Source organism: Rhagoletis pomonella, unplaced genomic scaffold (assembly GCF_013731165.1).
Source record: "Rhagoletis pomonella isolate Grant_MI unplaced genomic scaffold, Rhpom_1.0 Rhpom_scaffold_00007, whole genome shotgun sequence".
Taxonomy (NCBI): domain Eukaryota; kingdom Metazoa; phylum Arthropoda; class Insecta; order Diptera; family Tephritidae; genus Rhagoletis; species Rhagoletis pomonella.
In genome coordinates, this window is record NW_023458561.1 from 10492895 (window position 1) to 10515168 (window position 22274).

Consider the following 22274-nt stretch of genomic DNA (forward strand, 5'->3'; position numbering starts at 1 on the left):
AGATGTTGTAAATTCCATATTTATTTAAACTGTTCGAATTTTGGATTTGTGGAAAGATTTAAAAAATGTGTATAGTAAAGCTATCCCAAACATTTTTCGGTTGGAACCAGTTATGTAATATTTTATTTAATTTCAATATTGTTAGTCTTTACTTTTAGATAGGTGATAATGCTATTAAAAATTTTTCCTAATCAAGATTTTTCAAATACCTTTCCTTGCCACCCATATTGCACCTCAAACATATTTTCGATTGTATGTCTTCTTAAAACTCTTTAGGTTGATACGCACATTGCAATATTTCATTTATTTAACCAATCCAAGACGGTCCACCTTAATGCTTAATAATATACATATGTACGCACACATGTACACAAGTATTTATTAAAAACTGTCATAAATTTTTCCCGCCAAATTAACTATCTTTTAACTTGCCCTTCAAACAGTTTTACTGCTTTGAGGTTGAACTCAATTCTATTGAAAATACCGCGGGTACTTATTTTCACGTATTCAACCAGGAACGACCATCAGCCACCACCCATCGTCCGTATCCGCTTTACATTTGTATATATCCATACATGAATAATAATAAATCAAACATATTTGACAAAGGACTAATTTTTCGTTGGTTTATTTATTTTATCGCTTTATATTGAAAATACATTGGGTGCAACTTACTGAGCTTTCGAGTTCAAATTTTCCAAAAGTTGGCAACTCTCCTCAAAAATATGTGCAACAGTCATCTAACTCAAACCTCTTTAATTTAATATCTATATTTTAATAAGTATTTTATTTTGTCCATTATGTAAATTGAGTTAAATTTTCAAACAGGTAGCAACCCTCCTCAAATATATTTTCGGCAGTAAACCTTCCTAAGAATTTAAAGATTGTTACCGACACTGCAATATTACATTTATTTTATCATTTTAACTGAGTTTAAATTTTCAAATAGGTGTCAGAGCTCCTCAAAAATATATCCTACACACATCTTTCTTAAACCCCTTTAATTTTATATCTATATTATAATATGTTATTTATTTTATCAATTCAATTGAGTTAGATTTTCAACCAGGTGGTAACCTTCCTCAAACATATTTTCTGCTGTAAGCCTTCTTAAAACTCTTTAGTTTGATACCCACATTGCAATATTTCATTTGTTTAACCAATTTAGTTGAATTAAATTTTCAAACAGGTGGCAACCCTCCTAAAACATATTTTCTACTGTAGGTCTTTTAAAAACTCTTTAGTTTGCTACCCACATTGCAATATTTCACTTGTTTAATCAATTTAACTGAGTTAAAATTTTCAAATAGGTGGCAACCCTCCTCAAAAGTATTTTCAAAAGTCTTCTTTCTTAAACCTCTTTAAATTAATACCTATTTCATTTAAATTGAGTTAAATTTTCAAACAGGTGGCAACCCTCCTCAAACATATTTTCGGCTGTAAGCCTTCTCAATAATCTAAAGTTTAATACACAAATTACCGTATTTCATTTATTTCATCAAAATAACTGAGTCAGAATTTACAAAGATGTGGCAATTTTACTCAAAAATATTTCCAGCAGTTCTCTTTCTTAAACCTCTTAAATTTAATATCTATATTGTAATATATCATTTAGTTTATCAATTAAATTGCGCTAAATTTTTTAACAGTTGGCAACCCACCTTTAAAATATTTTCGACTGTAAGCCTTCTTAAAACTCTTTAGTTCGAAACCCACATAGCAATATTTCATTTACTTTATCAATCTAACTGAGTTTAACTTTTAAATAGGTGGCAACCCTTCTCAAAAATACTTCCAACTGTAATCTTTCTTAAACCTCTTTAGTTTGATACCCATATTGTAATATATCATTTATTTTATCGATGTACTTAGTTAAATTTTCAAACAGGTGGCAACCCTCCTCAAAAATATGTTCGGCTGTAAACCTTCCCAAAACTCTTTAGTTTGACACCCACATGGCAATATTTCATTTATTTTATCAATTTTACTGAGTTAAAATTTTCGAATAGGTGGCAACCCTCGTCAAAAATATTTCCAGCAGTTATCTTTCTTAAGCCTCTTTAATTTAATAGCCATATTGTAATAATTTGTTTATTTGATCAATATAATTGGGTTTAAAAATTTTCAAATAGGTGGCAACCCTCCAATTTTTTGCGATATCATTGGTTCTGGTATTATACCGAACAATATAAAAAAAACATTATTCAAATCGGTTCAGCCGTTCTCGAGTTTTGACGACCGTGACATACGAACACAACATCTTTATTAATATAGATAAAGATAATAGATAATTCAAAATCAGTTCTATTTACAAGATTTAGTAACAGAGAAAAATTATTGGGAAGGTACAAAACGTCATTTGCACAAAAAACGTCCGAACGTCAACAAGATACAAAAAACGTCCAATTGACGTTAAAAACGTCAACCTGGCAACGCAGCTTGCTATTACTCCCCCAAAGTAGGTACTCTACTTTCTCTCATCGCGTACGAGAGATATTTGCTGCTGCCAAAAGGGAGTAGCAAATCTACTCTCTGTATACTTGTAGTACTTGCGTATTAAATTTCAATTCTGGTTGTTAGCCTACTAGTTGATATCGTTTGCGGCGTTGGTCAGTGAAATTGAAAGAGTAAAAATAGAATATGGAAATTGACGATGTAAGGAAATGTTTACGGCCTTATTTATAAAAAATAACGTAGATTTAGACAGTTGTTTAATGTGACATTTTCATACAAATTTTGTATTCAAGCAGCTTTTTAAATCTATGTATCGTCGCCTGGGTAAAAGATTGTCGTAAGTTAATTTCGACAGGTTGTGGGAAATCGCGATTGAAGTTTGGAATGCAATTTCTCAAAAACGCGAAGCTAGATTTTCTCCAAAGTCTCTGAAAATGTTACTAGTTCACAAAATTCTTAAATTATTTAATTTTTGAGTTTATGAAGGATTTTCTTTAGTAAAATTTTGTCGTAAGCGTCATTTGTCCAAAACTCGGCAGCCACTTTGTATGAAATACGACAAAATGTGACCAAAATTTCTACCAAATTAACGACAAATATCTCGGAAACTAAAGGAGTTATCCAAGAATGGAGAACGCCATTTTTGAGATATTGATTAGTTTAATATGGCTGCATCACTAACTAAATTTTTACTAAATTATCGAAAAATTTTTAGTCAATATCTCGGAAACCAAAGGAGATATCTAAGAACTGATAACACCAATCGAAAGACCTTATTTCAAAATATATAACTGCATCTAGAACTAAAAATCGTCAAAATGGCGCTTACGACAATCTTTTACCCAGGCGACGGTATGTACTTATATTTTTATGAAAGTATTATTTCTCGTTTATAATTTTCTATAAAACTATTTGCAGTCATTAACCAACAAATAAGTTGTTAAAAACAACAGCTTAAGCAATGCGGCTATACGAAATAAAATTATTAGTGGCAAATCAAAATTTGGAAAAGCGCCGAATTTCACATTCGATAGTTGGACATGGTAGCGACGAGATATATGAGCATTTTTTTCTTAAGAGCTGCATACTGATTTAAGAAATTTTTTTATAGAAGCAAATTTATTTTCCATTTATTGTGCGTAATTTTATATGAATGTTTAGTTTTTCTTGAGAGCCTTTACAAATAAAAAAATTTCGAAATATGTACATATGTACATACATACATATGTACGTAACCATATAACTTGATTTCGAGAGAAACGAATTTTCATTGGGCACGTTCAGAAGGCGCAACAGCTCAGTAACTGATGCGATTGCACCCTCAGAACGCGTTGTTGCGTACTTCTGATCAACTGAATAGTTGCGTGTTAGATGATCGTAATATTTTTCTGATCATTTGAGACAACATGTTGGTGTGTACCTTTGAGAGTTGAATTTGACAGCTAATGTATGAAGTCGTTCAGAAAACGCATAACGATCACTGACTTTTTTTTACCAACGGTTGCGCTCAACTGCTGCGCCTTCTGAACCTACCCTGCAGGGAAACCGCGGACTAGTGAATCAAATTTCTAGTTCCGTACTAGGTCTTTATCGCCAAAAAGGCACTAGTCCGATATGAACTAGATCCCCACCAGTCCAAAGTCGGCGAAAAGTGGTACTTTTAAAATACCATTTTTTTTTAGTTTTTTTTCACTAGAAATGGATATCAAAAGTGACGAATTTAGAAATGGTTCGGAACTATAGAAAAAGGGATGCAGAACGAACTAGATCTTATTTGTCGAAAAAGGGATGCAGCGGGGGCCTGTTTACTTTGCATAGGTATGTGTTCGGCGGCTTTTTCGTTCAAATGCGCTTCTATTCTGCGCTTCGCAGAAGCTTTTTCATAGCTTGGTAATACAAAACCAAAATTTGTGTTAACATTTCAACATCTTGGGACCGTCTGGAATCTAAGAAATAACAGCGAGCACCTCTGAAAACTCAGCTACAGCTAAAGGTATGTAAATGTACATTTCTTAAAATCATTCAAACAAATTTAATTTCAAATTGAAAATACATTTCTTCCAAAATAACTTAAAATCGCACACACGGAAGAAGCAAAAAGATTAAAAAATCATGATACTTTTTTCTTTCGTTCGTCGATTTCAGAACTGGTTCGGAACTATAGAATTTAGGACTAGTTCGGAACTATCGAAAAGGGATGCAGCGGGCGGCAATTGACACTTCCTAGGACATCGCCATGTTAAATTCGCCAGTTGCTTGCATGCAAAAGAGATTTAGCGCGAACCAGTACTGGGTCTAAATGTACTAGAAGCGCACCTGTTCAGAACTAGAGGTTTTCCCCACAGGGTACCCATTGATGGCTTTTTTTTTGTGATAACACTGTGCGATAGCTCAAATCGGTATTGAGTAAAACCAAATGCAAGAGAAATTTTTTGAATTTCATTGAGTTTTTTTAATAAACACTAAAACTAGAGGTGTATGAATTGCGAAAGAAAAACTTTATCCGATTTTTTTTTAAATCGAAACTACATTTGTACATATGTACATGCATACATAAGTATATTTAATATGAAATTGAAATTTTCACATCAATTTGCGCTATCTTCAAACCCATGGTTTCAATTGTACGCATATCGTCAGGGTTTTCCCCCAAACTTGGTTTTGCTGCAGTGAAGCGACAGAGCAAGTGACGAGAAAAAAAATATGCGGACATTTAAATATGTATCTATGCACATACATACGTATCTAAGCACATACATACATACATACATATGTACTTACTTAGGTATGTATATCAGCATTTTAGTTGAAAGTACGTTTTGCTCATTGCTCTCTTCATCGCTCCACTACATTCCTGTCCTTAGTTTTATTCAGATACCACAAACGTATGTTTTCTTCGAAAATACTCAAGTACTACCAGTAGAGTACTCTACTGTCAAATATCTTTTACTCGCAGTAGTTGCGGAAGGCAAAGTAAATACTCTACGCGTCTTGCTATTGATCGGTAGTTTACGTACGCTTGCAGAAACTGGTTTAAGCTGAAATTAGTCGAGAACGCAGAACGTATACTTAAACGCAGTCTGTATACGCAGAATTTTGTCGATTACTGGAGCCCTTAGTGTTGCTTACTACACTGTTGCCACTCATCAATGCATTTTCATAAACTTACCCTTTCAACTACAATTTTTCGTGCTATAATAATAAATATAAACTACTTAGTTTTCAACAAAAACCTTATTCAATAGTAAATTTCAAATATTTTAAACATATTTTGAATAGGAACTTATATCTTTTTTACCATCTGTAAAACTGACGAAGTGGCAACCATCTAAAGAAGGAGAAATCAGCTGACACGAAAATCTAAATTCCGCAGTTTTCTGCGCTACGGGCTACAACTACAGAAAAATTCTGCGGTGTTGAGTTTTCATTTACATGGCGCTTTGGTAAGACAGATCGTGTCAGCTGACTCGGGTTTACGTACCGGTAGGTTTACGTTCTTGACTAATTTCAGCTTTATGCTTACTCACACTTGACCCGAACGATGAGAGTAAAGGAGGCAAAGTATTTGCGCGGCGGTCGGATGTCTTGTTAGGCCGTTTAAATAGAATTGCGCTGGAGTTTAGTACATATGTACATATAGTTCGTTCTATTGTCAAAAGTGAAGTGTCAAATGACAGGGCTTGGCCTGTAGACGTACAATAAAGTTTTACTTTTTTGAAACGGGTTTCCACCTGTTACAAATTTTATTAAAATTATTTAATAAGTTAAATGAATGAAATATGGGTATCAATTTAAATGGTTTTGAAAATGCTTTGCTTTTAAACGACACGTAGAATGGGTGCCACATGTTTGAAAAATCAAATTAACTTTAATTAAGGAAATAAGGTATCTGAAATATGTATATCAATATGGGTATAGGACAAAAGAAAAAAATAGACGTATTAAGCAAGAAATAAGTGAAGAGTAAAAGCACTCCTTAATTAATTTAAGAGGCTAGTAATTTAAAGGCATTTAATCAGAACAAATCATTGATTGACAATTTGTGAATTTGTAATAAAATAACAAATACGATTTCGTAAACCTTTGGTTGGACACAGTTATTATTTTAGTTTAACTAAATTTGGCTTTCCAAACATTCCTAATATTTGCAAGCTAAAACCTTCTTAAACCCCTTTCGTCTGACTCCCATATGGTGATATATATAATTAGAAATAAACCCTTTTTATACACATTTCGATTGATACCCACCTCTTAATAATTCATTTAACTTATTAAAAAATTTGAATTTAATTTTTGAGCAGGTGGCAACTCTTTAAAAAATAAACTTCTATTGTCTACAGGTCAAGCTTTTTAACCTGACACTTTACTTTTGGATATAGAACGAATCGTGCAGATCTGATGGCACTGATAAAAAATAAAAATGAATTAGCAAAAAAACGCAATACTTCAAAAAGTACAAAGAATGTGCAGGTTTTTATTTCTTCTTTCGAAAGCTTAAGACCCACACTATTAGTTTTTTGAAATTTCGATAAACAAATTTGTTTTTTTTTCTGGAATACCGCAGGAACACCCTGCGTTTAATTTTATTCCAAAATTTTTAATCCTGCAGCTCTCTACTATCTACAGTGACGAACAAAAGTATTGGCACAGTGAATATTTCGCAATACATGCAAAGTTTTTTATTCTAATTTATTTTCGATAATTTTTTATAAAAATATAGTTCATTTTACACCAAAAAAAACTTAAAAATAAAATCTCTAAACTTTGTGCAAAACTCAGAAAATTCATTAAATTTGCACATTAATTTGCAACTTTTTATTCAGATTTTTTAGAAAAATTCTAAGTATGCAGTTTTAAAGTCCATTCAATTGCAAAATGCAAGTTTAAAGTTGCTACAAAATCGTGTTGATTTTTGGCATCTTATTTAGTGGAAGGTGTTGCTCATTTTCTCCACACAAAAAATAATTGTCGAATATCCTTTGTATGGAAGAACTTGCGTAAAAAAAAATTACCAAAAATCAACGCGATTTTCTAGCGACTTCAAACTTGCACTTTGTTAAATTCAAATATTAAATTTGAATGGGCTATAAAACTGCATACTTAGACATCTAAAAAATCCGAATAAAAAGTTGCAAATTAGTGTGCAAATTTAATGAATTTTCCTCAGTTTTGCACAAAGTTTAGAGATTTTATTATTACGTTTTCTGATGTAGAATGAACAATATTTTTATAAAAAATTATCGAAAATAAATTAGAATAAAAAACTTTGCATATATTGCGAAAAATTCACTGTGCCAATACTTCTGTTCGGCACTGTATATGGAAATAAAAAACGTCAAGCCAACATTTTATTTCAAAGAATGTATTTTTGACATTTGTTTCGGTGAAGAGCTTACGCATGGCTAGGTTCTTATTAAAATTCTTAGTATACAATTTGTCGAATTTAGTGGCTTCTTGGCGGCATATAATTAATTTTATAGGGAAGTTTCTATTCAATGCTTTTTAGTGGTTATCAAACACGTTCACATTGCAGACAAAGATTTTTTTCAATTTTTACCCGCTTAGGCGGCACTGTTGGAGTGGTGAATGACAGTCTAAAGCTTTTTTCACATACGTGGACTTCTGTGCACGGAACCATGTTCAATAATGTTTAAGACCTGAGACTTTCTGAACAACTTTGCAAAGATATTTTGCCTAAAAACCTAACCAGATAAATGTTAGAAACAATAAAATAAATAAGTCTTGTATGACGGCATACAGAAAACTTAAAAAGCCAATGATGCAGTTCAATTCCCCATAACCGAAATAGAGCGAAAACGTCCTGTCTTGCCATATTTTTGGAAAATTAAAAAAAAAAACTACCACAGTGTAATTATGTAAACTTCGGTTTACCATTAGAGTGATTTTTTTATTACCCATTTTTGCTGTGTTAATAGGATTATTTATTCATTTGGATTCGAATTTTGTTAAATAATTAAGGTTACGGTTAATACTAAATCATAAGTAGTAAATATAAAGTTATATTTTTTACATGCAAATCATGAAAATAAACTTACAGTTTTATAACATATCTACATGCACACGTTCAATTCAAAAGTGTATTCCTTTAAAGTGGAAAAGTCTTAATTACTCGAACCATTTTTCTGAGCTGTAAAATTTTGTGGGTAAAATACTTTAAAGTTTTACTTTTGTTAAATAAAAATTTCATATAAAGATTAAAAACCTAAGTTTCCATTTTCAAACAGATCTTTGCCTTATTTTGCGTTACAGCTAAAACATCAAAACGAAAGCGACGAGTGTACGGAGCTAAGAATTTTCAAAGAAAACGAGTTTTCCTGATAGTGTACAGTAAATACTGTAAGATCAACCTATCTCGGCAACCGGTTCGAAAACGCCCTGTCTCAGAAAAGTTTTCAAGAATGCCCTACTTCAGAATTTTATTAAAGAACGCCCTATCTCAGAATTTGGTTCAAAAACGCCCTATCTCAAGTGAAAATATATTGATATTGAGATAGGGCGTTTTTGAATCGAATTCGGAAATAGGGTATTCTTCAATACAATTCTGAGGGCTTCTTCAACCAAATTCTGAAATAGGGCGTTCTTGGAAAGTTTTTTGAGATAGGGTGTTTTCGAACTGGCTGCTGAGATAGATCGAGCTTCCACTCAGCCGTTGATATATGAGATTAGAAGGCACTTTAAACGATAACACACTGTTTGATCAAACTACGTGCCTGTGTCAGTGAAATTTCGTATGCAAGTATTGGTCGTGCCTGTATCCGTGAAATTTCGGATGTAAGTATGTCCCCTTTCAGACACGTCAAGTCTTGCTTTCAAGTCTGCTCGTTCGTTGGCGAAGGAGGTGAGAAGAGAGGGGAAGAGTACAGATACCTCCGTACCGTCAATTCGTTTCAAGTTTTCTTGTCTCTTTTGATCTTTTCGTTGCTTCCCATTTAAAGAACCAAGGACTTGAATTCAATTAAAGTTGACGCGTGTGGAAGCAAATAGAAAACACAAAAGAGAATGCGAAAAAAATTGCTTTCAAGACTTGACGTGTCTGAAAGGGGACCATTGGTGGAATGTACCCTTTAAAAAATAGGATCATCCATAGATTAATCTCAGATGGCCCATTTGCCAGCAATGGATTACTACACAAATCTCCGGGCGTGGTTTATTTTATACTCATTTTTAACATTGCATGTCCTTACGGGTGAGAACTTCCTTTCAGCTCATATCGGAGGAACAAGGGAAAAATGTTTTAAGCTTCTATCAATCTTCGAAACGAGAACTATTTTCTTGGTCTGTTTAGCGCATTTATTATTTTTGGGGAAGCTGAAAAAATTCCTCCTTTATTGACGTATTCAACGGCAAGCTGTCAAATTACATGAGGACTTGATCAAACAGTTTGACCGATGTATGTGTGTAGGTAGAGATATTAATTAAAATCAAAAGGTTTCATAATATTGATGACATCAAAAATATATGCTTTAAAATATTTTGCTCCGGGGATGTACAGCAAGAAAATTTCCTTTAAAGTAAAATCATTAAAAGATTTACGGTAACGAAAAGATAACTAAATATTACATACATATTTAATATTTTTGGGTCAAATTTCAACATAGTACAATTTGAGTTACATAAAAATATGCTGGTCTTAATTTTGTTATCAACTCCATACACACAATTATTCATATTAATACCCATACATATACATATGTATGTGGATACTGTGAATACATGAGCCGTTTAGTTTGAAAGTGGCATAAGTCATTTCATGCCGTTCCACTTCAGTAATCATTCGCCTACATCTGAAGGCCAAATATAAAAACTTCACCAGCCAAAGGTATAATGTTTTGTCATTAGTTTATGATGGTAGAACGATTTACAGATGTATTCAATTAAGATATTGTCACTTTCAAAATATATAGCTCACATACAAGTCTGGACCGAGCTCACAAAAACTGCTAAGCACATAAAAACAAGCTGTTCTGGTTAACTGAGTGATACCCTGTTTATCTCAATTGCATCAATCAATATGTATTTTAGCTAAAGTTTTATTAACAATCTGCCCACTGTAAATTATAACGATTTATTCCTTAAAAGCCAAAATTCAATAGAAATCATTAGCTTTCGGATTTACTGCAATTGAAACCAAATTAAATACAGTTTAATTACCAAACTATGCTGAGGCAAACCGAAAGTCGTATGCATTTACATACTTATAGCACCTCGATATTTTTCGAATTTGTATTAAAGCGTAAGTGTATTAAAAAATATAAAACATAGGGCTCTTTCGGTAATGCAAACTGTACAGTATACCTAATGCAACCCGTTCGAAAAAAGGAAGTCTGGCATCTTTCCGAAAATCGAAAATAATTAAGGCCCTTATTATGAGTTGCATTCGATTTTCGATCTTCGCTGGTTATCGAAGATCGAAAGTGAAACTCGTATTATGAGCTAAGCAACCCTGTCGAAATTTTCGTTGAGTATCGAATTTTCTGTCGAACAGAATTTTGCTTTCGATGGTGTAGCGAAGTGTTAGAAAGTTGTGAAAAATGTATGATTTTGCATTTGTTTTCTTATTTTTTGGCGGCTAGACACTATTTAAACAATTTTTATCAATTTCATGCAGTTTTAACGTTGTGAATACAAAACACAAGCTCGAAAGGCTGCTTCTACTCGTGAAAGAAAAACCCAATACTCAATTGGCACGATCTCTGAGAACAAATCATAGAGCTTTGGATAGTTTTGAAATATTTTAGAAAGTTTTTAGTAAATCTGTTGACAAATTTCTTGAATATATTTTGAGTAAAATATATTGTCTTTACACCTCTATTGCGAGTGTCGACTAGTAGTAGTAGATAAACGACTCTTATTCGATTATCGCTTGTTCATGGTATTGTGAATGTCGATTCCTCGCTCAACAAGCGACTGTGAATAATTTTTTTATCGCTCATTTTTCTACAACTGTTTGTTTGTAGAAGGATGAGCGACTGTAAACTATTAACACGCTCTTATTGAACGAGAAAACGACTTTGAAAATACCACGGATAATCGATAATCGACTAACAGTCTTTTATCTACTGCTAGTCGACACTCGCAATAGGGGTGTTAAACTCTCTTAAACATTTACTACTCCTGGCCAGTTCACTAAATTCTCATCCTCTGACGAATCGTTGAACCCCAGAACTTCGTTGTACTAATTTTTACCACGTTTTTATACACTTGCTTTCTTTTTTATTTCATTTTAATTTGCATAAATTTACATAAATATGTATAAGCACACTATTTAGTTTGCTCGATTTGTAAACAAAGCTTCTCAGCGGCGAAAAATATACTATTGTGAACAACATAAACGAGCGAAGTTCACAATAGCGCTATTCTTCATCGAATGAGCGCCTTAATACCAAATGAAAATTCGTTCGATCAGCACTTTCGACCACAGTCGAAGATCGAATGTAACTCATAATAGGGGCTAATATACTTATTATTATTAAGAATATTTCACTCATTTTTATATTTGTAAATGTAAATTTTTTAATGCGCAGTGGCCACACAATTTTAAACAACAACATCAGCCGACATAATGTCAGCTGTGCAAATTGCGCAGAGTTGCCAGTATTTTCTGCATTACCGAAAAATCCCATACTTAAGGAAGTATACATACCTACGTATCTACATATGCTCTCATGGACAAACAACTAGGTTTTGAAGATTTCAGTACATATGCATATGCCAACTTGGTGCTTTAAGCACTAGATTTAGTGCTTTTTGGAAATTAAAGCGCCAAAAAAAAATTTTATGTCTAGTGCTTTTTTGTTGCTTTTATTTCTGAACTAAAATTACTCTGAGATAGGTTAAACCTGAAATAATGTTGAAATATTCAAATCTGTGGCAGCTTCAGTGCTTACAAGAATCTACAAATTTAAATGCACTAAAATACAACCATGATTGATATAAAGCTGAAGTTGCAAACCCACCTTGTTGAATTCTATTCGCGTTGAAAGTGCTAGTACGCAGGTAAGTTAAGCATTTCATTTTTTCTTTTCTAATTATTTGTACAAATTTTGATTATTTTTTACCACCTGAGTAAAACACATCTTTTCTTGGTGCTGAATCCAAAACGGGTTTTGGCTATATTTGAGGTTATATAATGTAAACATAAATTTTTTTGCTCATTTCTACTTAGGGCATCATTTTCGTTTGTTGCGATTCGATTTTTCTTTCTCGAGATATACCAGTTTTAATGTGCAGTACTTCGGTATTATGTTATGAAAAAAGCATCCTTTGATAAAAAAAATTGGTGCTTTTAGTGCGGTAAAACGCTTTTTACAAGTTTTTGGTGCTTTTTGAGAATCAAAAGTTGGCAGCACTGTGCATATATCTATAGTTGTTTTCGACAACACAAAAATTTGTAATAGCTTTTCCAAATTTTTTACTGGGTGGCGTTTGATAACGACAAAAAATTATCCAACACACAAAAATTGAGAGAGCAAGCGTTCATTTTGTACTGACAACATTTTAGCCAGCAAAAATTATGACGAAAATATATGGTTGAAATTTTTGTAAATAAACAAAATGAATTTTTCGAGTTTTGGTATTTATACATATGCTTTTTAGTTGCCTACTATGTGACTTTATGATAGTGCTAACTAGTTTTTACTTCTAAAAATGTTCCTGGCGAACATTGAACGTTCACTTTCCTTTTTCCTTCCATGGAGGCAACATGAATTTCAGTTTGTTTACAAAGAAAACATAAACAAAGTCAGCTAGTGTGTCTTCCTCTTCCGGTTTTTGCAAGTGATGGCTAATTTCCTGTTCGTTTACTTTTTTGCTTTTTCTTCTCTTTGGGAGAGAAATTTCGCTTACCGTCTTGATTTTGATTAGGTTTGTATAGTAACAAATACTCAGTACTAATTTGTACTGGAACCTGCAAATTTTTACTGGAAAATTGTATAATAACCCAAAAAATTTGCAAGAGAGCCCTGAATCGAGAGCGTAATAACACGGGAGAGCTGCGAACACAGTAGTTGTGTTTTCGTATTCTCCTACAAAAAATAGCCAGCATCCAAATTTCGGAGAGTAAGCCAATATTTACTCCCAATGAGTGAAATATGCAAGAAAGTACGAAAACGCAAAACCAGCAAGAAGTTGCTAGTTTATGAACAGCTGATTAATTTGTTATTTTCCGATGCAATTTTCTTAGAAAACTAGTATTTTCCATCTTATTATAAATTTAAATAGGTTTATTTTGTCAATTGCAACTCTAAAGGCACCACAAAACAATTATTTTGTTAATATGAATAACATTAAGCATCATGCCATCAGCTGTTTTTCTTACTAGCAAATACATAGTTGCTAGTAAAAATTTATCCAGTAAAAATCCAGTAAAACTTGCAAGTTCAGCTGTCAGTTTTGCTCTCTCAATTTCCCCTGTTTTGCTAGTTTCTTGCAAGTTTTTGCGTACGAAAACGACATCCAGTAAAAAACCAGTAAAATTAGTACTGGATTTCCTGTACGCGAACAGGGCTAGTAATAAACCTTTTCGCAGTTTTTCACCATTTGGCCCCCGAGGAGTACTTTTGGGTTGTGTGCAGCATTTTCGTTTTGCGCGCACGGCAACACTTACTGTGGGGAATTTCGCCTCATGATTAGAAAAAGTTCTTTTCGAGGATAAAATATGCATAATTATGTGTTATTTATGAACAAAATGTAGGTTAAGTATAATATTCATCTTTAATGTATGCTGACATCCATGCTTAATGAAGAATAATATCAATAGTTAAGTACATAATTAACGCTTGTGTTTTATAAACTGGAAAACTCAAATAGTAATTATAGCACTGAATGCAGTTTTCTTAAATGTAAGTTTAAAATTAAAAAAAAGGTCCACTGTAAGATTATATTTATATGAAAAACGTAAATTTTGTGAATTTATCAAGCAAAATTCTGAATTTCCGAATATATTTAAGTCTTTATTAAAAAACAAAAAAAAAACAAGGTTTGTATAGCTATACATACAGGCATTGGACTGCTAGCGCATTCGCCCAGACAGTCCATTAAGCACACCCAAGTTTGAGTGATCTACAAGTTACTAGCGTTTTCACAATTTAACAGTTCATTATCATGTACGATGTAATATAACAAGTTATACACCGAACTATGATAATCTGTACTAGTATCTATAATAATGGACAATAATTTGCAATGTTTTTTACACATTTGCAATTAGTTTCGGTCAATATTACACAGTCATGACTTGTGCCACTCTGTCATAGTATGGTTGTTGCTCCCTTTTATACCACAGTAAATTTGTATACAACTCTGAATCAACAAAATTCATGCTCCTTCTCATTATCAACCCTGATCAGATTTTACCCCCGAGGAGTACTCAAAAAGGTTTATTACTGTATATACTGTGGCTGCGAATTCCTAGTAGTAAAATTTTTACTAGCAGAAATTAGCTAACAGAAGAAGAAGAATGAATGACAAAAGCTGCCATTTGTTGAATTGGTTAAGCGTAAACAAAAGTAAAATGGGTGCAAATCAAAATATTAATGATGTACTGGACTTTTTAAGTGCTTTTGTGTAAAGCAAAGAGTTTAAAACTGATTTGCAAATAATAAAATGTTTTCAACAGAATGTCAAATCAGTGCAACAACTGTTCACTTGCAAGTTTTTACTAGTTTTGTGTTCAATAACTTTTACTGCCTGTTTTCTCTTCTTCTCAATTTTACGCTCTATTTTGCTTTTACGCTCTCGCTGCAATCTTTTACTGGAGAAGTTACTATACAAACCTATTGTTGGCTGGTGTTGGCTAATTTTGTTATCGAACACAACTTATATCCATCCCGAACAAAATTATAATACCCTTGTGCACGAGTGCGCTCGGGCTCAAAACTGATTTTTATTTTTTGTTTTGTAAATCTGATCCAAAATTTTGAAATTTTGGTGAAAATTTGTGAGATTTTCTATATGTTGTAGAATGTTTGAAATCTGGATTTATGTACGTACATATGAGTAGTCCACTTGCAAACAGCGTTATGTGATTTTATAATAGTAAGCCACAAATTTAAAGAAACGTCTACAACAACAAGTGAAATCCAAATTGTAACTTTTTTTATCTGTAAATTTGGATAAATAAGAGACCAATAACATTAAAAAAACAAAACAGCAGTATGGTTGTTTTTGCAAATTTTATACATAAAAAATTTATATAGGGAGTTTTGAAACTGTAACTTTTACATAGCTAGCTTTTTTAGCTTTTCGCGTTCTCCCTTCCATGACGATTGGTCTGCTTCTTTTTTACGACGTCTTCGACTAGGCACCGAAACTACAACGTTTTCTTGCAGTTTTCTAAGTTCATCAGAAGATGGAGACTTTTGAACTTGTATAAATTCGTACAATAAATATTATAGCGACTTTTGAAAGTGTATAAATACATACACTAAGTATTATAGTGACTTTTGCTAGAGTAGCTAACATTTGATGCTATTTTTTCAGAATATATAAGGATTTTGCACTGTATTATTAGTGGACGTGAAACTACTTTAAATAATGGTATGTTAACCACCAAGAACTAAAAATAAAAAAAAATTTACATAGAGCACTTTGCAAGTGGACTACTCATATATGGAGTTTGTTATATAATGAGCTCGACTTTTATAAATAAGTTATAGGAGAGAGTAAACTTGTCTTATTTCAAACGGTTATCTTTTATCCAATTATCTGTTCTTGTTATGACTAAGTATCGATATTTTAGTACGAATTTATGAGGGCTTGATGTCAGGAGCTTCCGGTGAGCAAATATCGTTTTTGGCACAAATGTCTGTAACGAGGTTTTGCAGAACCACGATACGCGGTTTTGTACTTTAAGCGAAGAAATACATATTTGTTTATCCATGAGACATTTTATATACATAGATATGTACACACATACATATACACAAACATGTTGTATAATTTCCGGGAACTAATATCCCAATGTGAGCTTTTAAACAGGTAGTACGAGTAACTGTAAAATTTTATCGCGTTACGATATCGAGTATTAATCCATATTAGTATTAAATCTATATTTACATTCGAGAATTAATAAAAAAAAAAAAACTATTTCTTTTTATCGATTTACATAATTGAGCAAGGCATAGCACAGCAAAGTGGCAAGCAAATTGGAACCATCGCACCACCCTGTTTAGTTTTAGATTTGGATTTGTAGCCAGACTCGTATTCATACATTCCAGATCCTTTGGCCCAACGCCCCTAATATTAAAACAAAATTTAAATATTTAGAATTCGTAAACGTTTACATTTATTGCCTTACCCCTGCTGCTGATCCCGCAGACATTTCTTCACGTTTTGTTATCATCATATCATGTCCTGGTGGATAATACACTTCTTTGCCGGCTTTGTTTACCGTAGGAATATGTTGACTCGGTGCTGCCACTGCCGTTTCAATTTCCCTTTTTCGTGGAGTGGAAAGGTCTGTATTGTCCACAGATTCAACCTGATGAAAATCAAGAAAAATGTTATGATGACTTGTTGTAAATAATCTGGTTTTCATTTTGGTAACCCGGCTCGTTGAACCGGATGCCATCGGACATTCTCATGTACATACATACATACTCATATATTCAAATTCGTTTATTTATGTATAGTTGGCGTAGTATGCAAACGTGCTAAGTCCATTTTTAAATTTTTCAGGAGGGACAAAAAACGTTCTAACTTTTGTTAATATTTTCCTAACCTGTACATGCAGTTTTCTTCCTTAGTTCGTCCGGTTTCAGTACCAATAATCGGCCAATTTCAAAACAAAGCTATTGCAGACTTATAGGCTCTTTTGGGACTTACCAGCTTTTCTCTTTATGATTTTGTTCTTTTAATGTGGACTTAGCACATTTTCTATCAATCCGTTTTTCATTATTTTTTTATTGTTAAAAGATTTCGTTGTTTGTTTTAAATATATTTTATTGTTTTAAAATGAATAATAACCTAATACAGTCTTATTTCATTGATGTTAACAAAAATAACTATTTGAAGTCGTAAATTGATGTACCATTTATAAAGGGAAATAATTAAAAACAAGTAAAGGAGTATAAGTTTGGGCGAAACGGAACTTTATATACCCGGCGCAAGTATCGAATATTGTCGTTTCAACTTTCTCTAAACTGCCTTTGCATGATAAGCAGGGGTGTTTTTCCCGATTTCAAACGTTTTCGATAATATGGTGAGTTAAACTCAATGATTTAATTGAACCAAGTTTGGTGGAAATCGATAAAAGGTTACCGAGATACACCTTTGTAGTCATAAAGTGGGCGATGCCACTTAACTTGGAGTAAATTAGCGTCCTTAGTTATTGAAATAGCAGTTTCCGTATTTCTGAAATTTACCGTTAGATATACGGTTAGATTTTCCGTACCAAGGTTATTAAGTGCACCGAGTTTGGTAGAAACTGATAAATTGGATACCGAGTTACACATTTGTGATCATAACTGGGCGGCGCTACGCCTTTTACCCAAAAATTTATAATAACCCAATTTTCTCCTAACTGGTTATCGCAATCATCGATTTTAAGGGAATTACTTTAGTAGTTATTTATTTATCGCGGTTTTCGTGTTTCTGTAAATTACCATTATATGGTAGATGCGCGTAGTCGTTGCCCGATTTCAAAGATTTTCAACAGATTAAGTTAAGAAACTAAATCATAAGCAAGGCTCGTACCGAATTTGGTAAGGATTGGTGAAGGGGTCACTGAGATACATAATTTCATTTAAATTTTATAATAATATTTTTAACTTACTTGTCCGAAAGACTGCATAAGATCATCAACTTTCTGTGGGGGGCTGGATTTGACTGGATATTCCACTCCGTCAACAGGGAATGGTGCTGGCTGACTGGTCGTTGATGGCGAACCATATGGGCTGTCTGGCCCTCGGCGTTTGTTTGTTGTTGATGAAGATGTGTATTTATATGTTACTTGCGAAGCATTTGTTGGTCCGTGTGGAGGATATCCATTGCCACTGGATGTATAACCTATTGGCACAGGTTTGTGCGGAGGGTGTGCTGGTGGTAAATAGCCTGGATGGCTATTTGAGGGAGCACTTGGAGAACCATGGATAGTATTTACTATATTTGAGGATTCTTTATAAATGTATCTTGTGGATGACGGTCCCGGGTGATAGTTATCATGCGGCCCACTTTGTGGTGGATGTTGTTGTATCGGATAATCCGGAGAGTGTTGAGGATAAGTATTGAACTCTGGTCCTGAATGAGTATTTTCCGTTGTGTTGACTTTGTAGATAATAGTCTTGTTGGTACCACTTGATTGCGGGCTGCGTGGTTGTTGTGTTGGCAAGTTCTTATGCAAGGTGCTAATTTCACGATTCTCGCGTACTTCGTATACATGATTTGAAGTAACAGGCCGATCACTAGACCTATTGCTTGTGGAATAGCTTTCCGTATTATAGACAACAGTTTGAGGCACCACTGGTGTTATATGGGGACTAGACTGAAGTGTAGAGCTGTTAATTTCGTTGCGTTGAATTGTGTTATAACGTGTGCTCGAAGTTAACGGCGTGCCTCTGCTGAGTGTGCCAGTAGCTGGTACTTCGTATGTGTAGGTACGCACTGTAGTGGTAACTTTGGTACCGGGTACAGGTAATATATCTTCCGTCAAAGGCAGATTCTGAAGATCTTTCTCTAGTTGTGTTGTTGTTGTGGTAGACGTAGAAGGAATCAATTCCGTACTATCAATAACTCGGTTGCTTTCATAGACGTTGCCTATAGTAAAAAATTGAATTTTTAAAAACTTATAAGATAGATTTAGAAAATAGTGCTTACTTGATCCATAGAGCTTTTCATTTGACTGATAGTCTCGTTGGATTCCTGCATAACCGTTTGACCTTACAGTGTTGTACTCTGATGCGGAAAAACTATCAATTTCATCCTGCACAGAGTGCGGCACTGATCGCTGGGACGTTTTGATGACACGTGTCGCTTTTGTTACGGTGCCACTAGGTTCAATGCGATCCCGTTCCCTGCAATATTGAAAACAATCGCATTAAAATCTATGTATATATGTACATACATATGTGTATGTTAGCCATTATTAAACAGCGTTGCTGAATCATTGCTCATTTAACATTTACATGTATGATTTGCACATACTACATACATAGAGGTCACGGCAATACTTACATTGTCCTGTAATTCGCAGAAGTTGATAAAATATCTAAAAGCAATAGTTCTGTCAGATTACAGTTTTCTTCATATCATAGTGTAATAAGCAAAGTGAAATCAATATATGACATAATTATTTTTGATACGCTTATATGACAACGGCTTTGTCATTGAGTTAACCCATTTGAAACTAGCAAAATAATATATTGTTGCGATTGCACCTTCTGAACGCGTTGTTTTGTACTTCTGATCAACTGAACAGTTGCGTGTTAGATGATCGTAATATTTTTCTGATCATTTGAGACAACGTGTTGTGTGTTTTGAATTTGACAGCTAATGTATCAAGCCGTTCAGAAGACGCATTACGATCATTGGTTTTTTTTTAGCAACGATTGCGCTCAACTTCTGCACCTTCTGAACCTACCCAATAAAAAAATTTTGATTTAAAATAAAAAAAAAAATTGTTTTAATAAAATTGTTTAATAAAGAACAAAAAGAAAAAAATTCGTTTAAATGCCAGATGCTTGCTGTTTATGCAGAAGCACCCACAACAGTGAGGTAGGTATGTGTCGTGTGCCAACAGACGTTACGCAAGGAAGGGATTGGATGAATGCGTGTGGTGTTAAACTAACTGGATCATCCAAAGTTTGCGCACTGCACTTCAAATCGAATGATATCATTTATGCAAGTATTAATGCCAAGAGAAGACGCCTCGGTCCAGATGCAGTACCATCAAAGATGTTACCTGCTATTTCATCAGATGAGAGGTAATGATCAAAGTGGTGGTATGTTCTCAAATGCATTAGTGCAAAGGCATATGGTGAAAACAACGTCCAGTAACTACAACCGCAATGCGCCAAACAGATGAGAAGTATCGCATAATAATAGATGGTCCTGATTTGCAGTAATTAATTTGAGAAAGAATCCTTAATCTTAGGGCCAATTTCACAGTGCGTAGTTAACTACGCATTGTGAAATTGGCCCTTAATGTGTATATATATACATATCGTCGTTTAAAGTGCAAAACCGCCTATCGTCGTTTTGCAAAACCGCGTAATTGACATTTTTGCCAAAAATTAGATTTGCTCATAGGAAGCTCCAGGCATAAAGCCTTATCTATTCATACCAATATATCGATATTAGACCATGTACTGCAAAATAACTGCATAGTTTCATTACCGCTAATTTATTTGCTAAAATCGAGAAAATCAGGAAGTTTCTAGTGCAACTCGCATCAATTCTGAAAAAAATATTGAAAATATTGTAAAACACCCCATCACAGAATTTGTTTGAAGAACGCCCTATCTCAGAATACGGTTCCAAACCAAAACCGAAAGAGGGTTAATGTAAACAAATATACGAATTGTTTACATTTAAATTTTCAAATGAGCGCACTTCAAATGATTTCACTTTGTTTATTACATTGTGGTTCATATTACATACTTTTAACATACCTTTATCTTTTGTAATTTCACGTTCATTCTTTAAGTCTTCCAGCAATGCATCTAACTGATCAATGTTTGTATCCAGTGACTTATTCACGCTTGTTATATTATTATTGCCCGCATTGGAATATTTATAGGACGATTTCTTGTAAGCATAGCCTTTATCTTCCTGTTGGAATAAAAATTAGTATACTGAAAGCTAATTTTAAAAGTGAAAGTACATAACCAAGGCGCATCAATTACCGTGACGCTGTCGCAATGGATGGTATGTACTTTCACTTTAACAGGTCTATTCTGCACGTTACCGAAGATTTTGTGACCGGAAAATTTTATTACCAAAAAATGTTACTACTTCTTGTCACCGCGATTCTAGGTACGTTGGTAATGCAGTGAAAATATTCAGCAATTCAGCTATGAAGATTTGTGGAAACTCCTGTGTTGCATATTTCACGGGACAATATTTTCTTACTTGCTTATGAGATGGTAACCAAATTTACCGGTTACAAGAGTGTACAGAATGCGAAAAATGTTTAAAAATTGACAGACACTTTAATTACCGGTTACAAAATTTATGTTACCAGCGCAGAATATACCTTTTCTAATAAATTCTTATTTACCTTATTTCCAAATTTAGAGGGCGAATCACTCCTCAATGTTGATGAGTAGTTTTCTGAGCTAGTTGAGTACTGCATCCCTGAAAGATATGAAAATCCTTCGTTAAAAATGATTTTTGTGGCTCATTTCATATGTGTATGTATATATGTACGGCTCATTCCATCTCAAATCACCCAGACCGGGGAAAGTGAATTTAAGTTTGCGATAAAACTCACAGGGATTGTTCCTTGAACAATTTAAGGAGACACGTTTTTTTCTTTATGCTCAGAAATGCGAATTTTTCGAATAATGAATTTTTTTCTTTTTGAGTACGAACGCTTATTTTTTCCTCTCTTAATAGCAACTTTTGATGAAATCGTTTATAACTGCCGCAAAAAAGCAAGGATTTTAATGAATTTTTTTTTAAAATTGCAGATATTGATCTACTGAAACGATCTAGTGAACTAAACATCAGTAATTGTTTATTAATAATTAATTATTGTTTATAAACAAACATTTTTTTTTTTTCAAATTGATTTTTTTCAAATTGCCACATCTTTTTTTTCTCTCAAACTTTTTTGTCTATTAGGGAATAGTATAAACTATTTT

The 22274-nt window shown here is 33.4% G+C and overlaps 1 protein-coding gene across 2 annotated transcripts in view; it reads right to left on the bottom strand.

Moving 5' to 3' along the window:
- Positions 1–16491: 16491 nt before the first annotated feature.
- Positions 16492–22274, bottom strand: part of LOC118742307 (nuclear pore complex protein DDB_G0274915) — an 87589-nt gene continuing 81806 nt past the window's right edge. Inside the window, exons 2-8 of one of the 2 annotated variants that reach the window (XM_036474281.1) lie at positions 21689–21765; positions 21081–21240; positions 19645–19678; positions 19288–19484; positions 18248–19227; positions 16772–16954; positions 16492–16710 (exon numbers count right to left, since the gene is read on the bottom strand). In XM_036474281.1, coding sequence (XP_036330174.1) covers positions 16576–16710; positions 16772–16954; positions 18248–19227; positions 19288–19484; positions 19645–19678; positions 21081–21240; positions 21689–21763 — 1764 coding nt within the window. In that variant the 5' untranslated portion in view covers positions 21764–21765 and the 3' untranslated portion in view covers positions 16492–16575. Of the gene's footprint in view, positions 16711–16771; positions 16955–18247; positions 19485–19644; positions 19679–21080; positions 21241–21688; positions 21766–22274 lie in introns of both variants that reach the window. The other variant, XM_036474279.1, reaches the window with a different exon arrangement.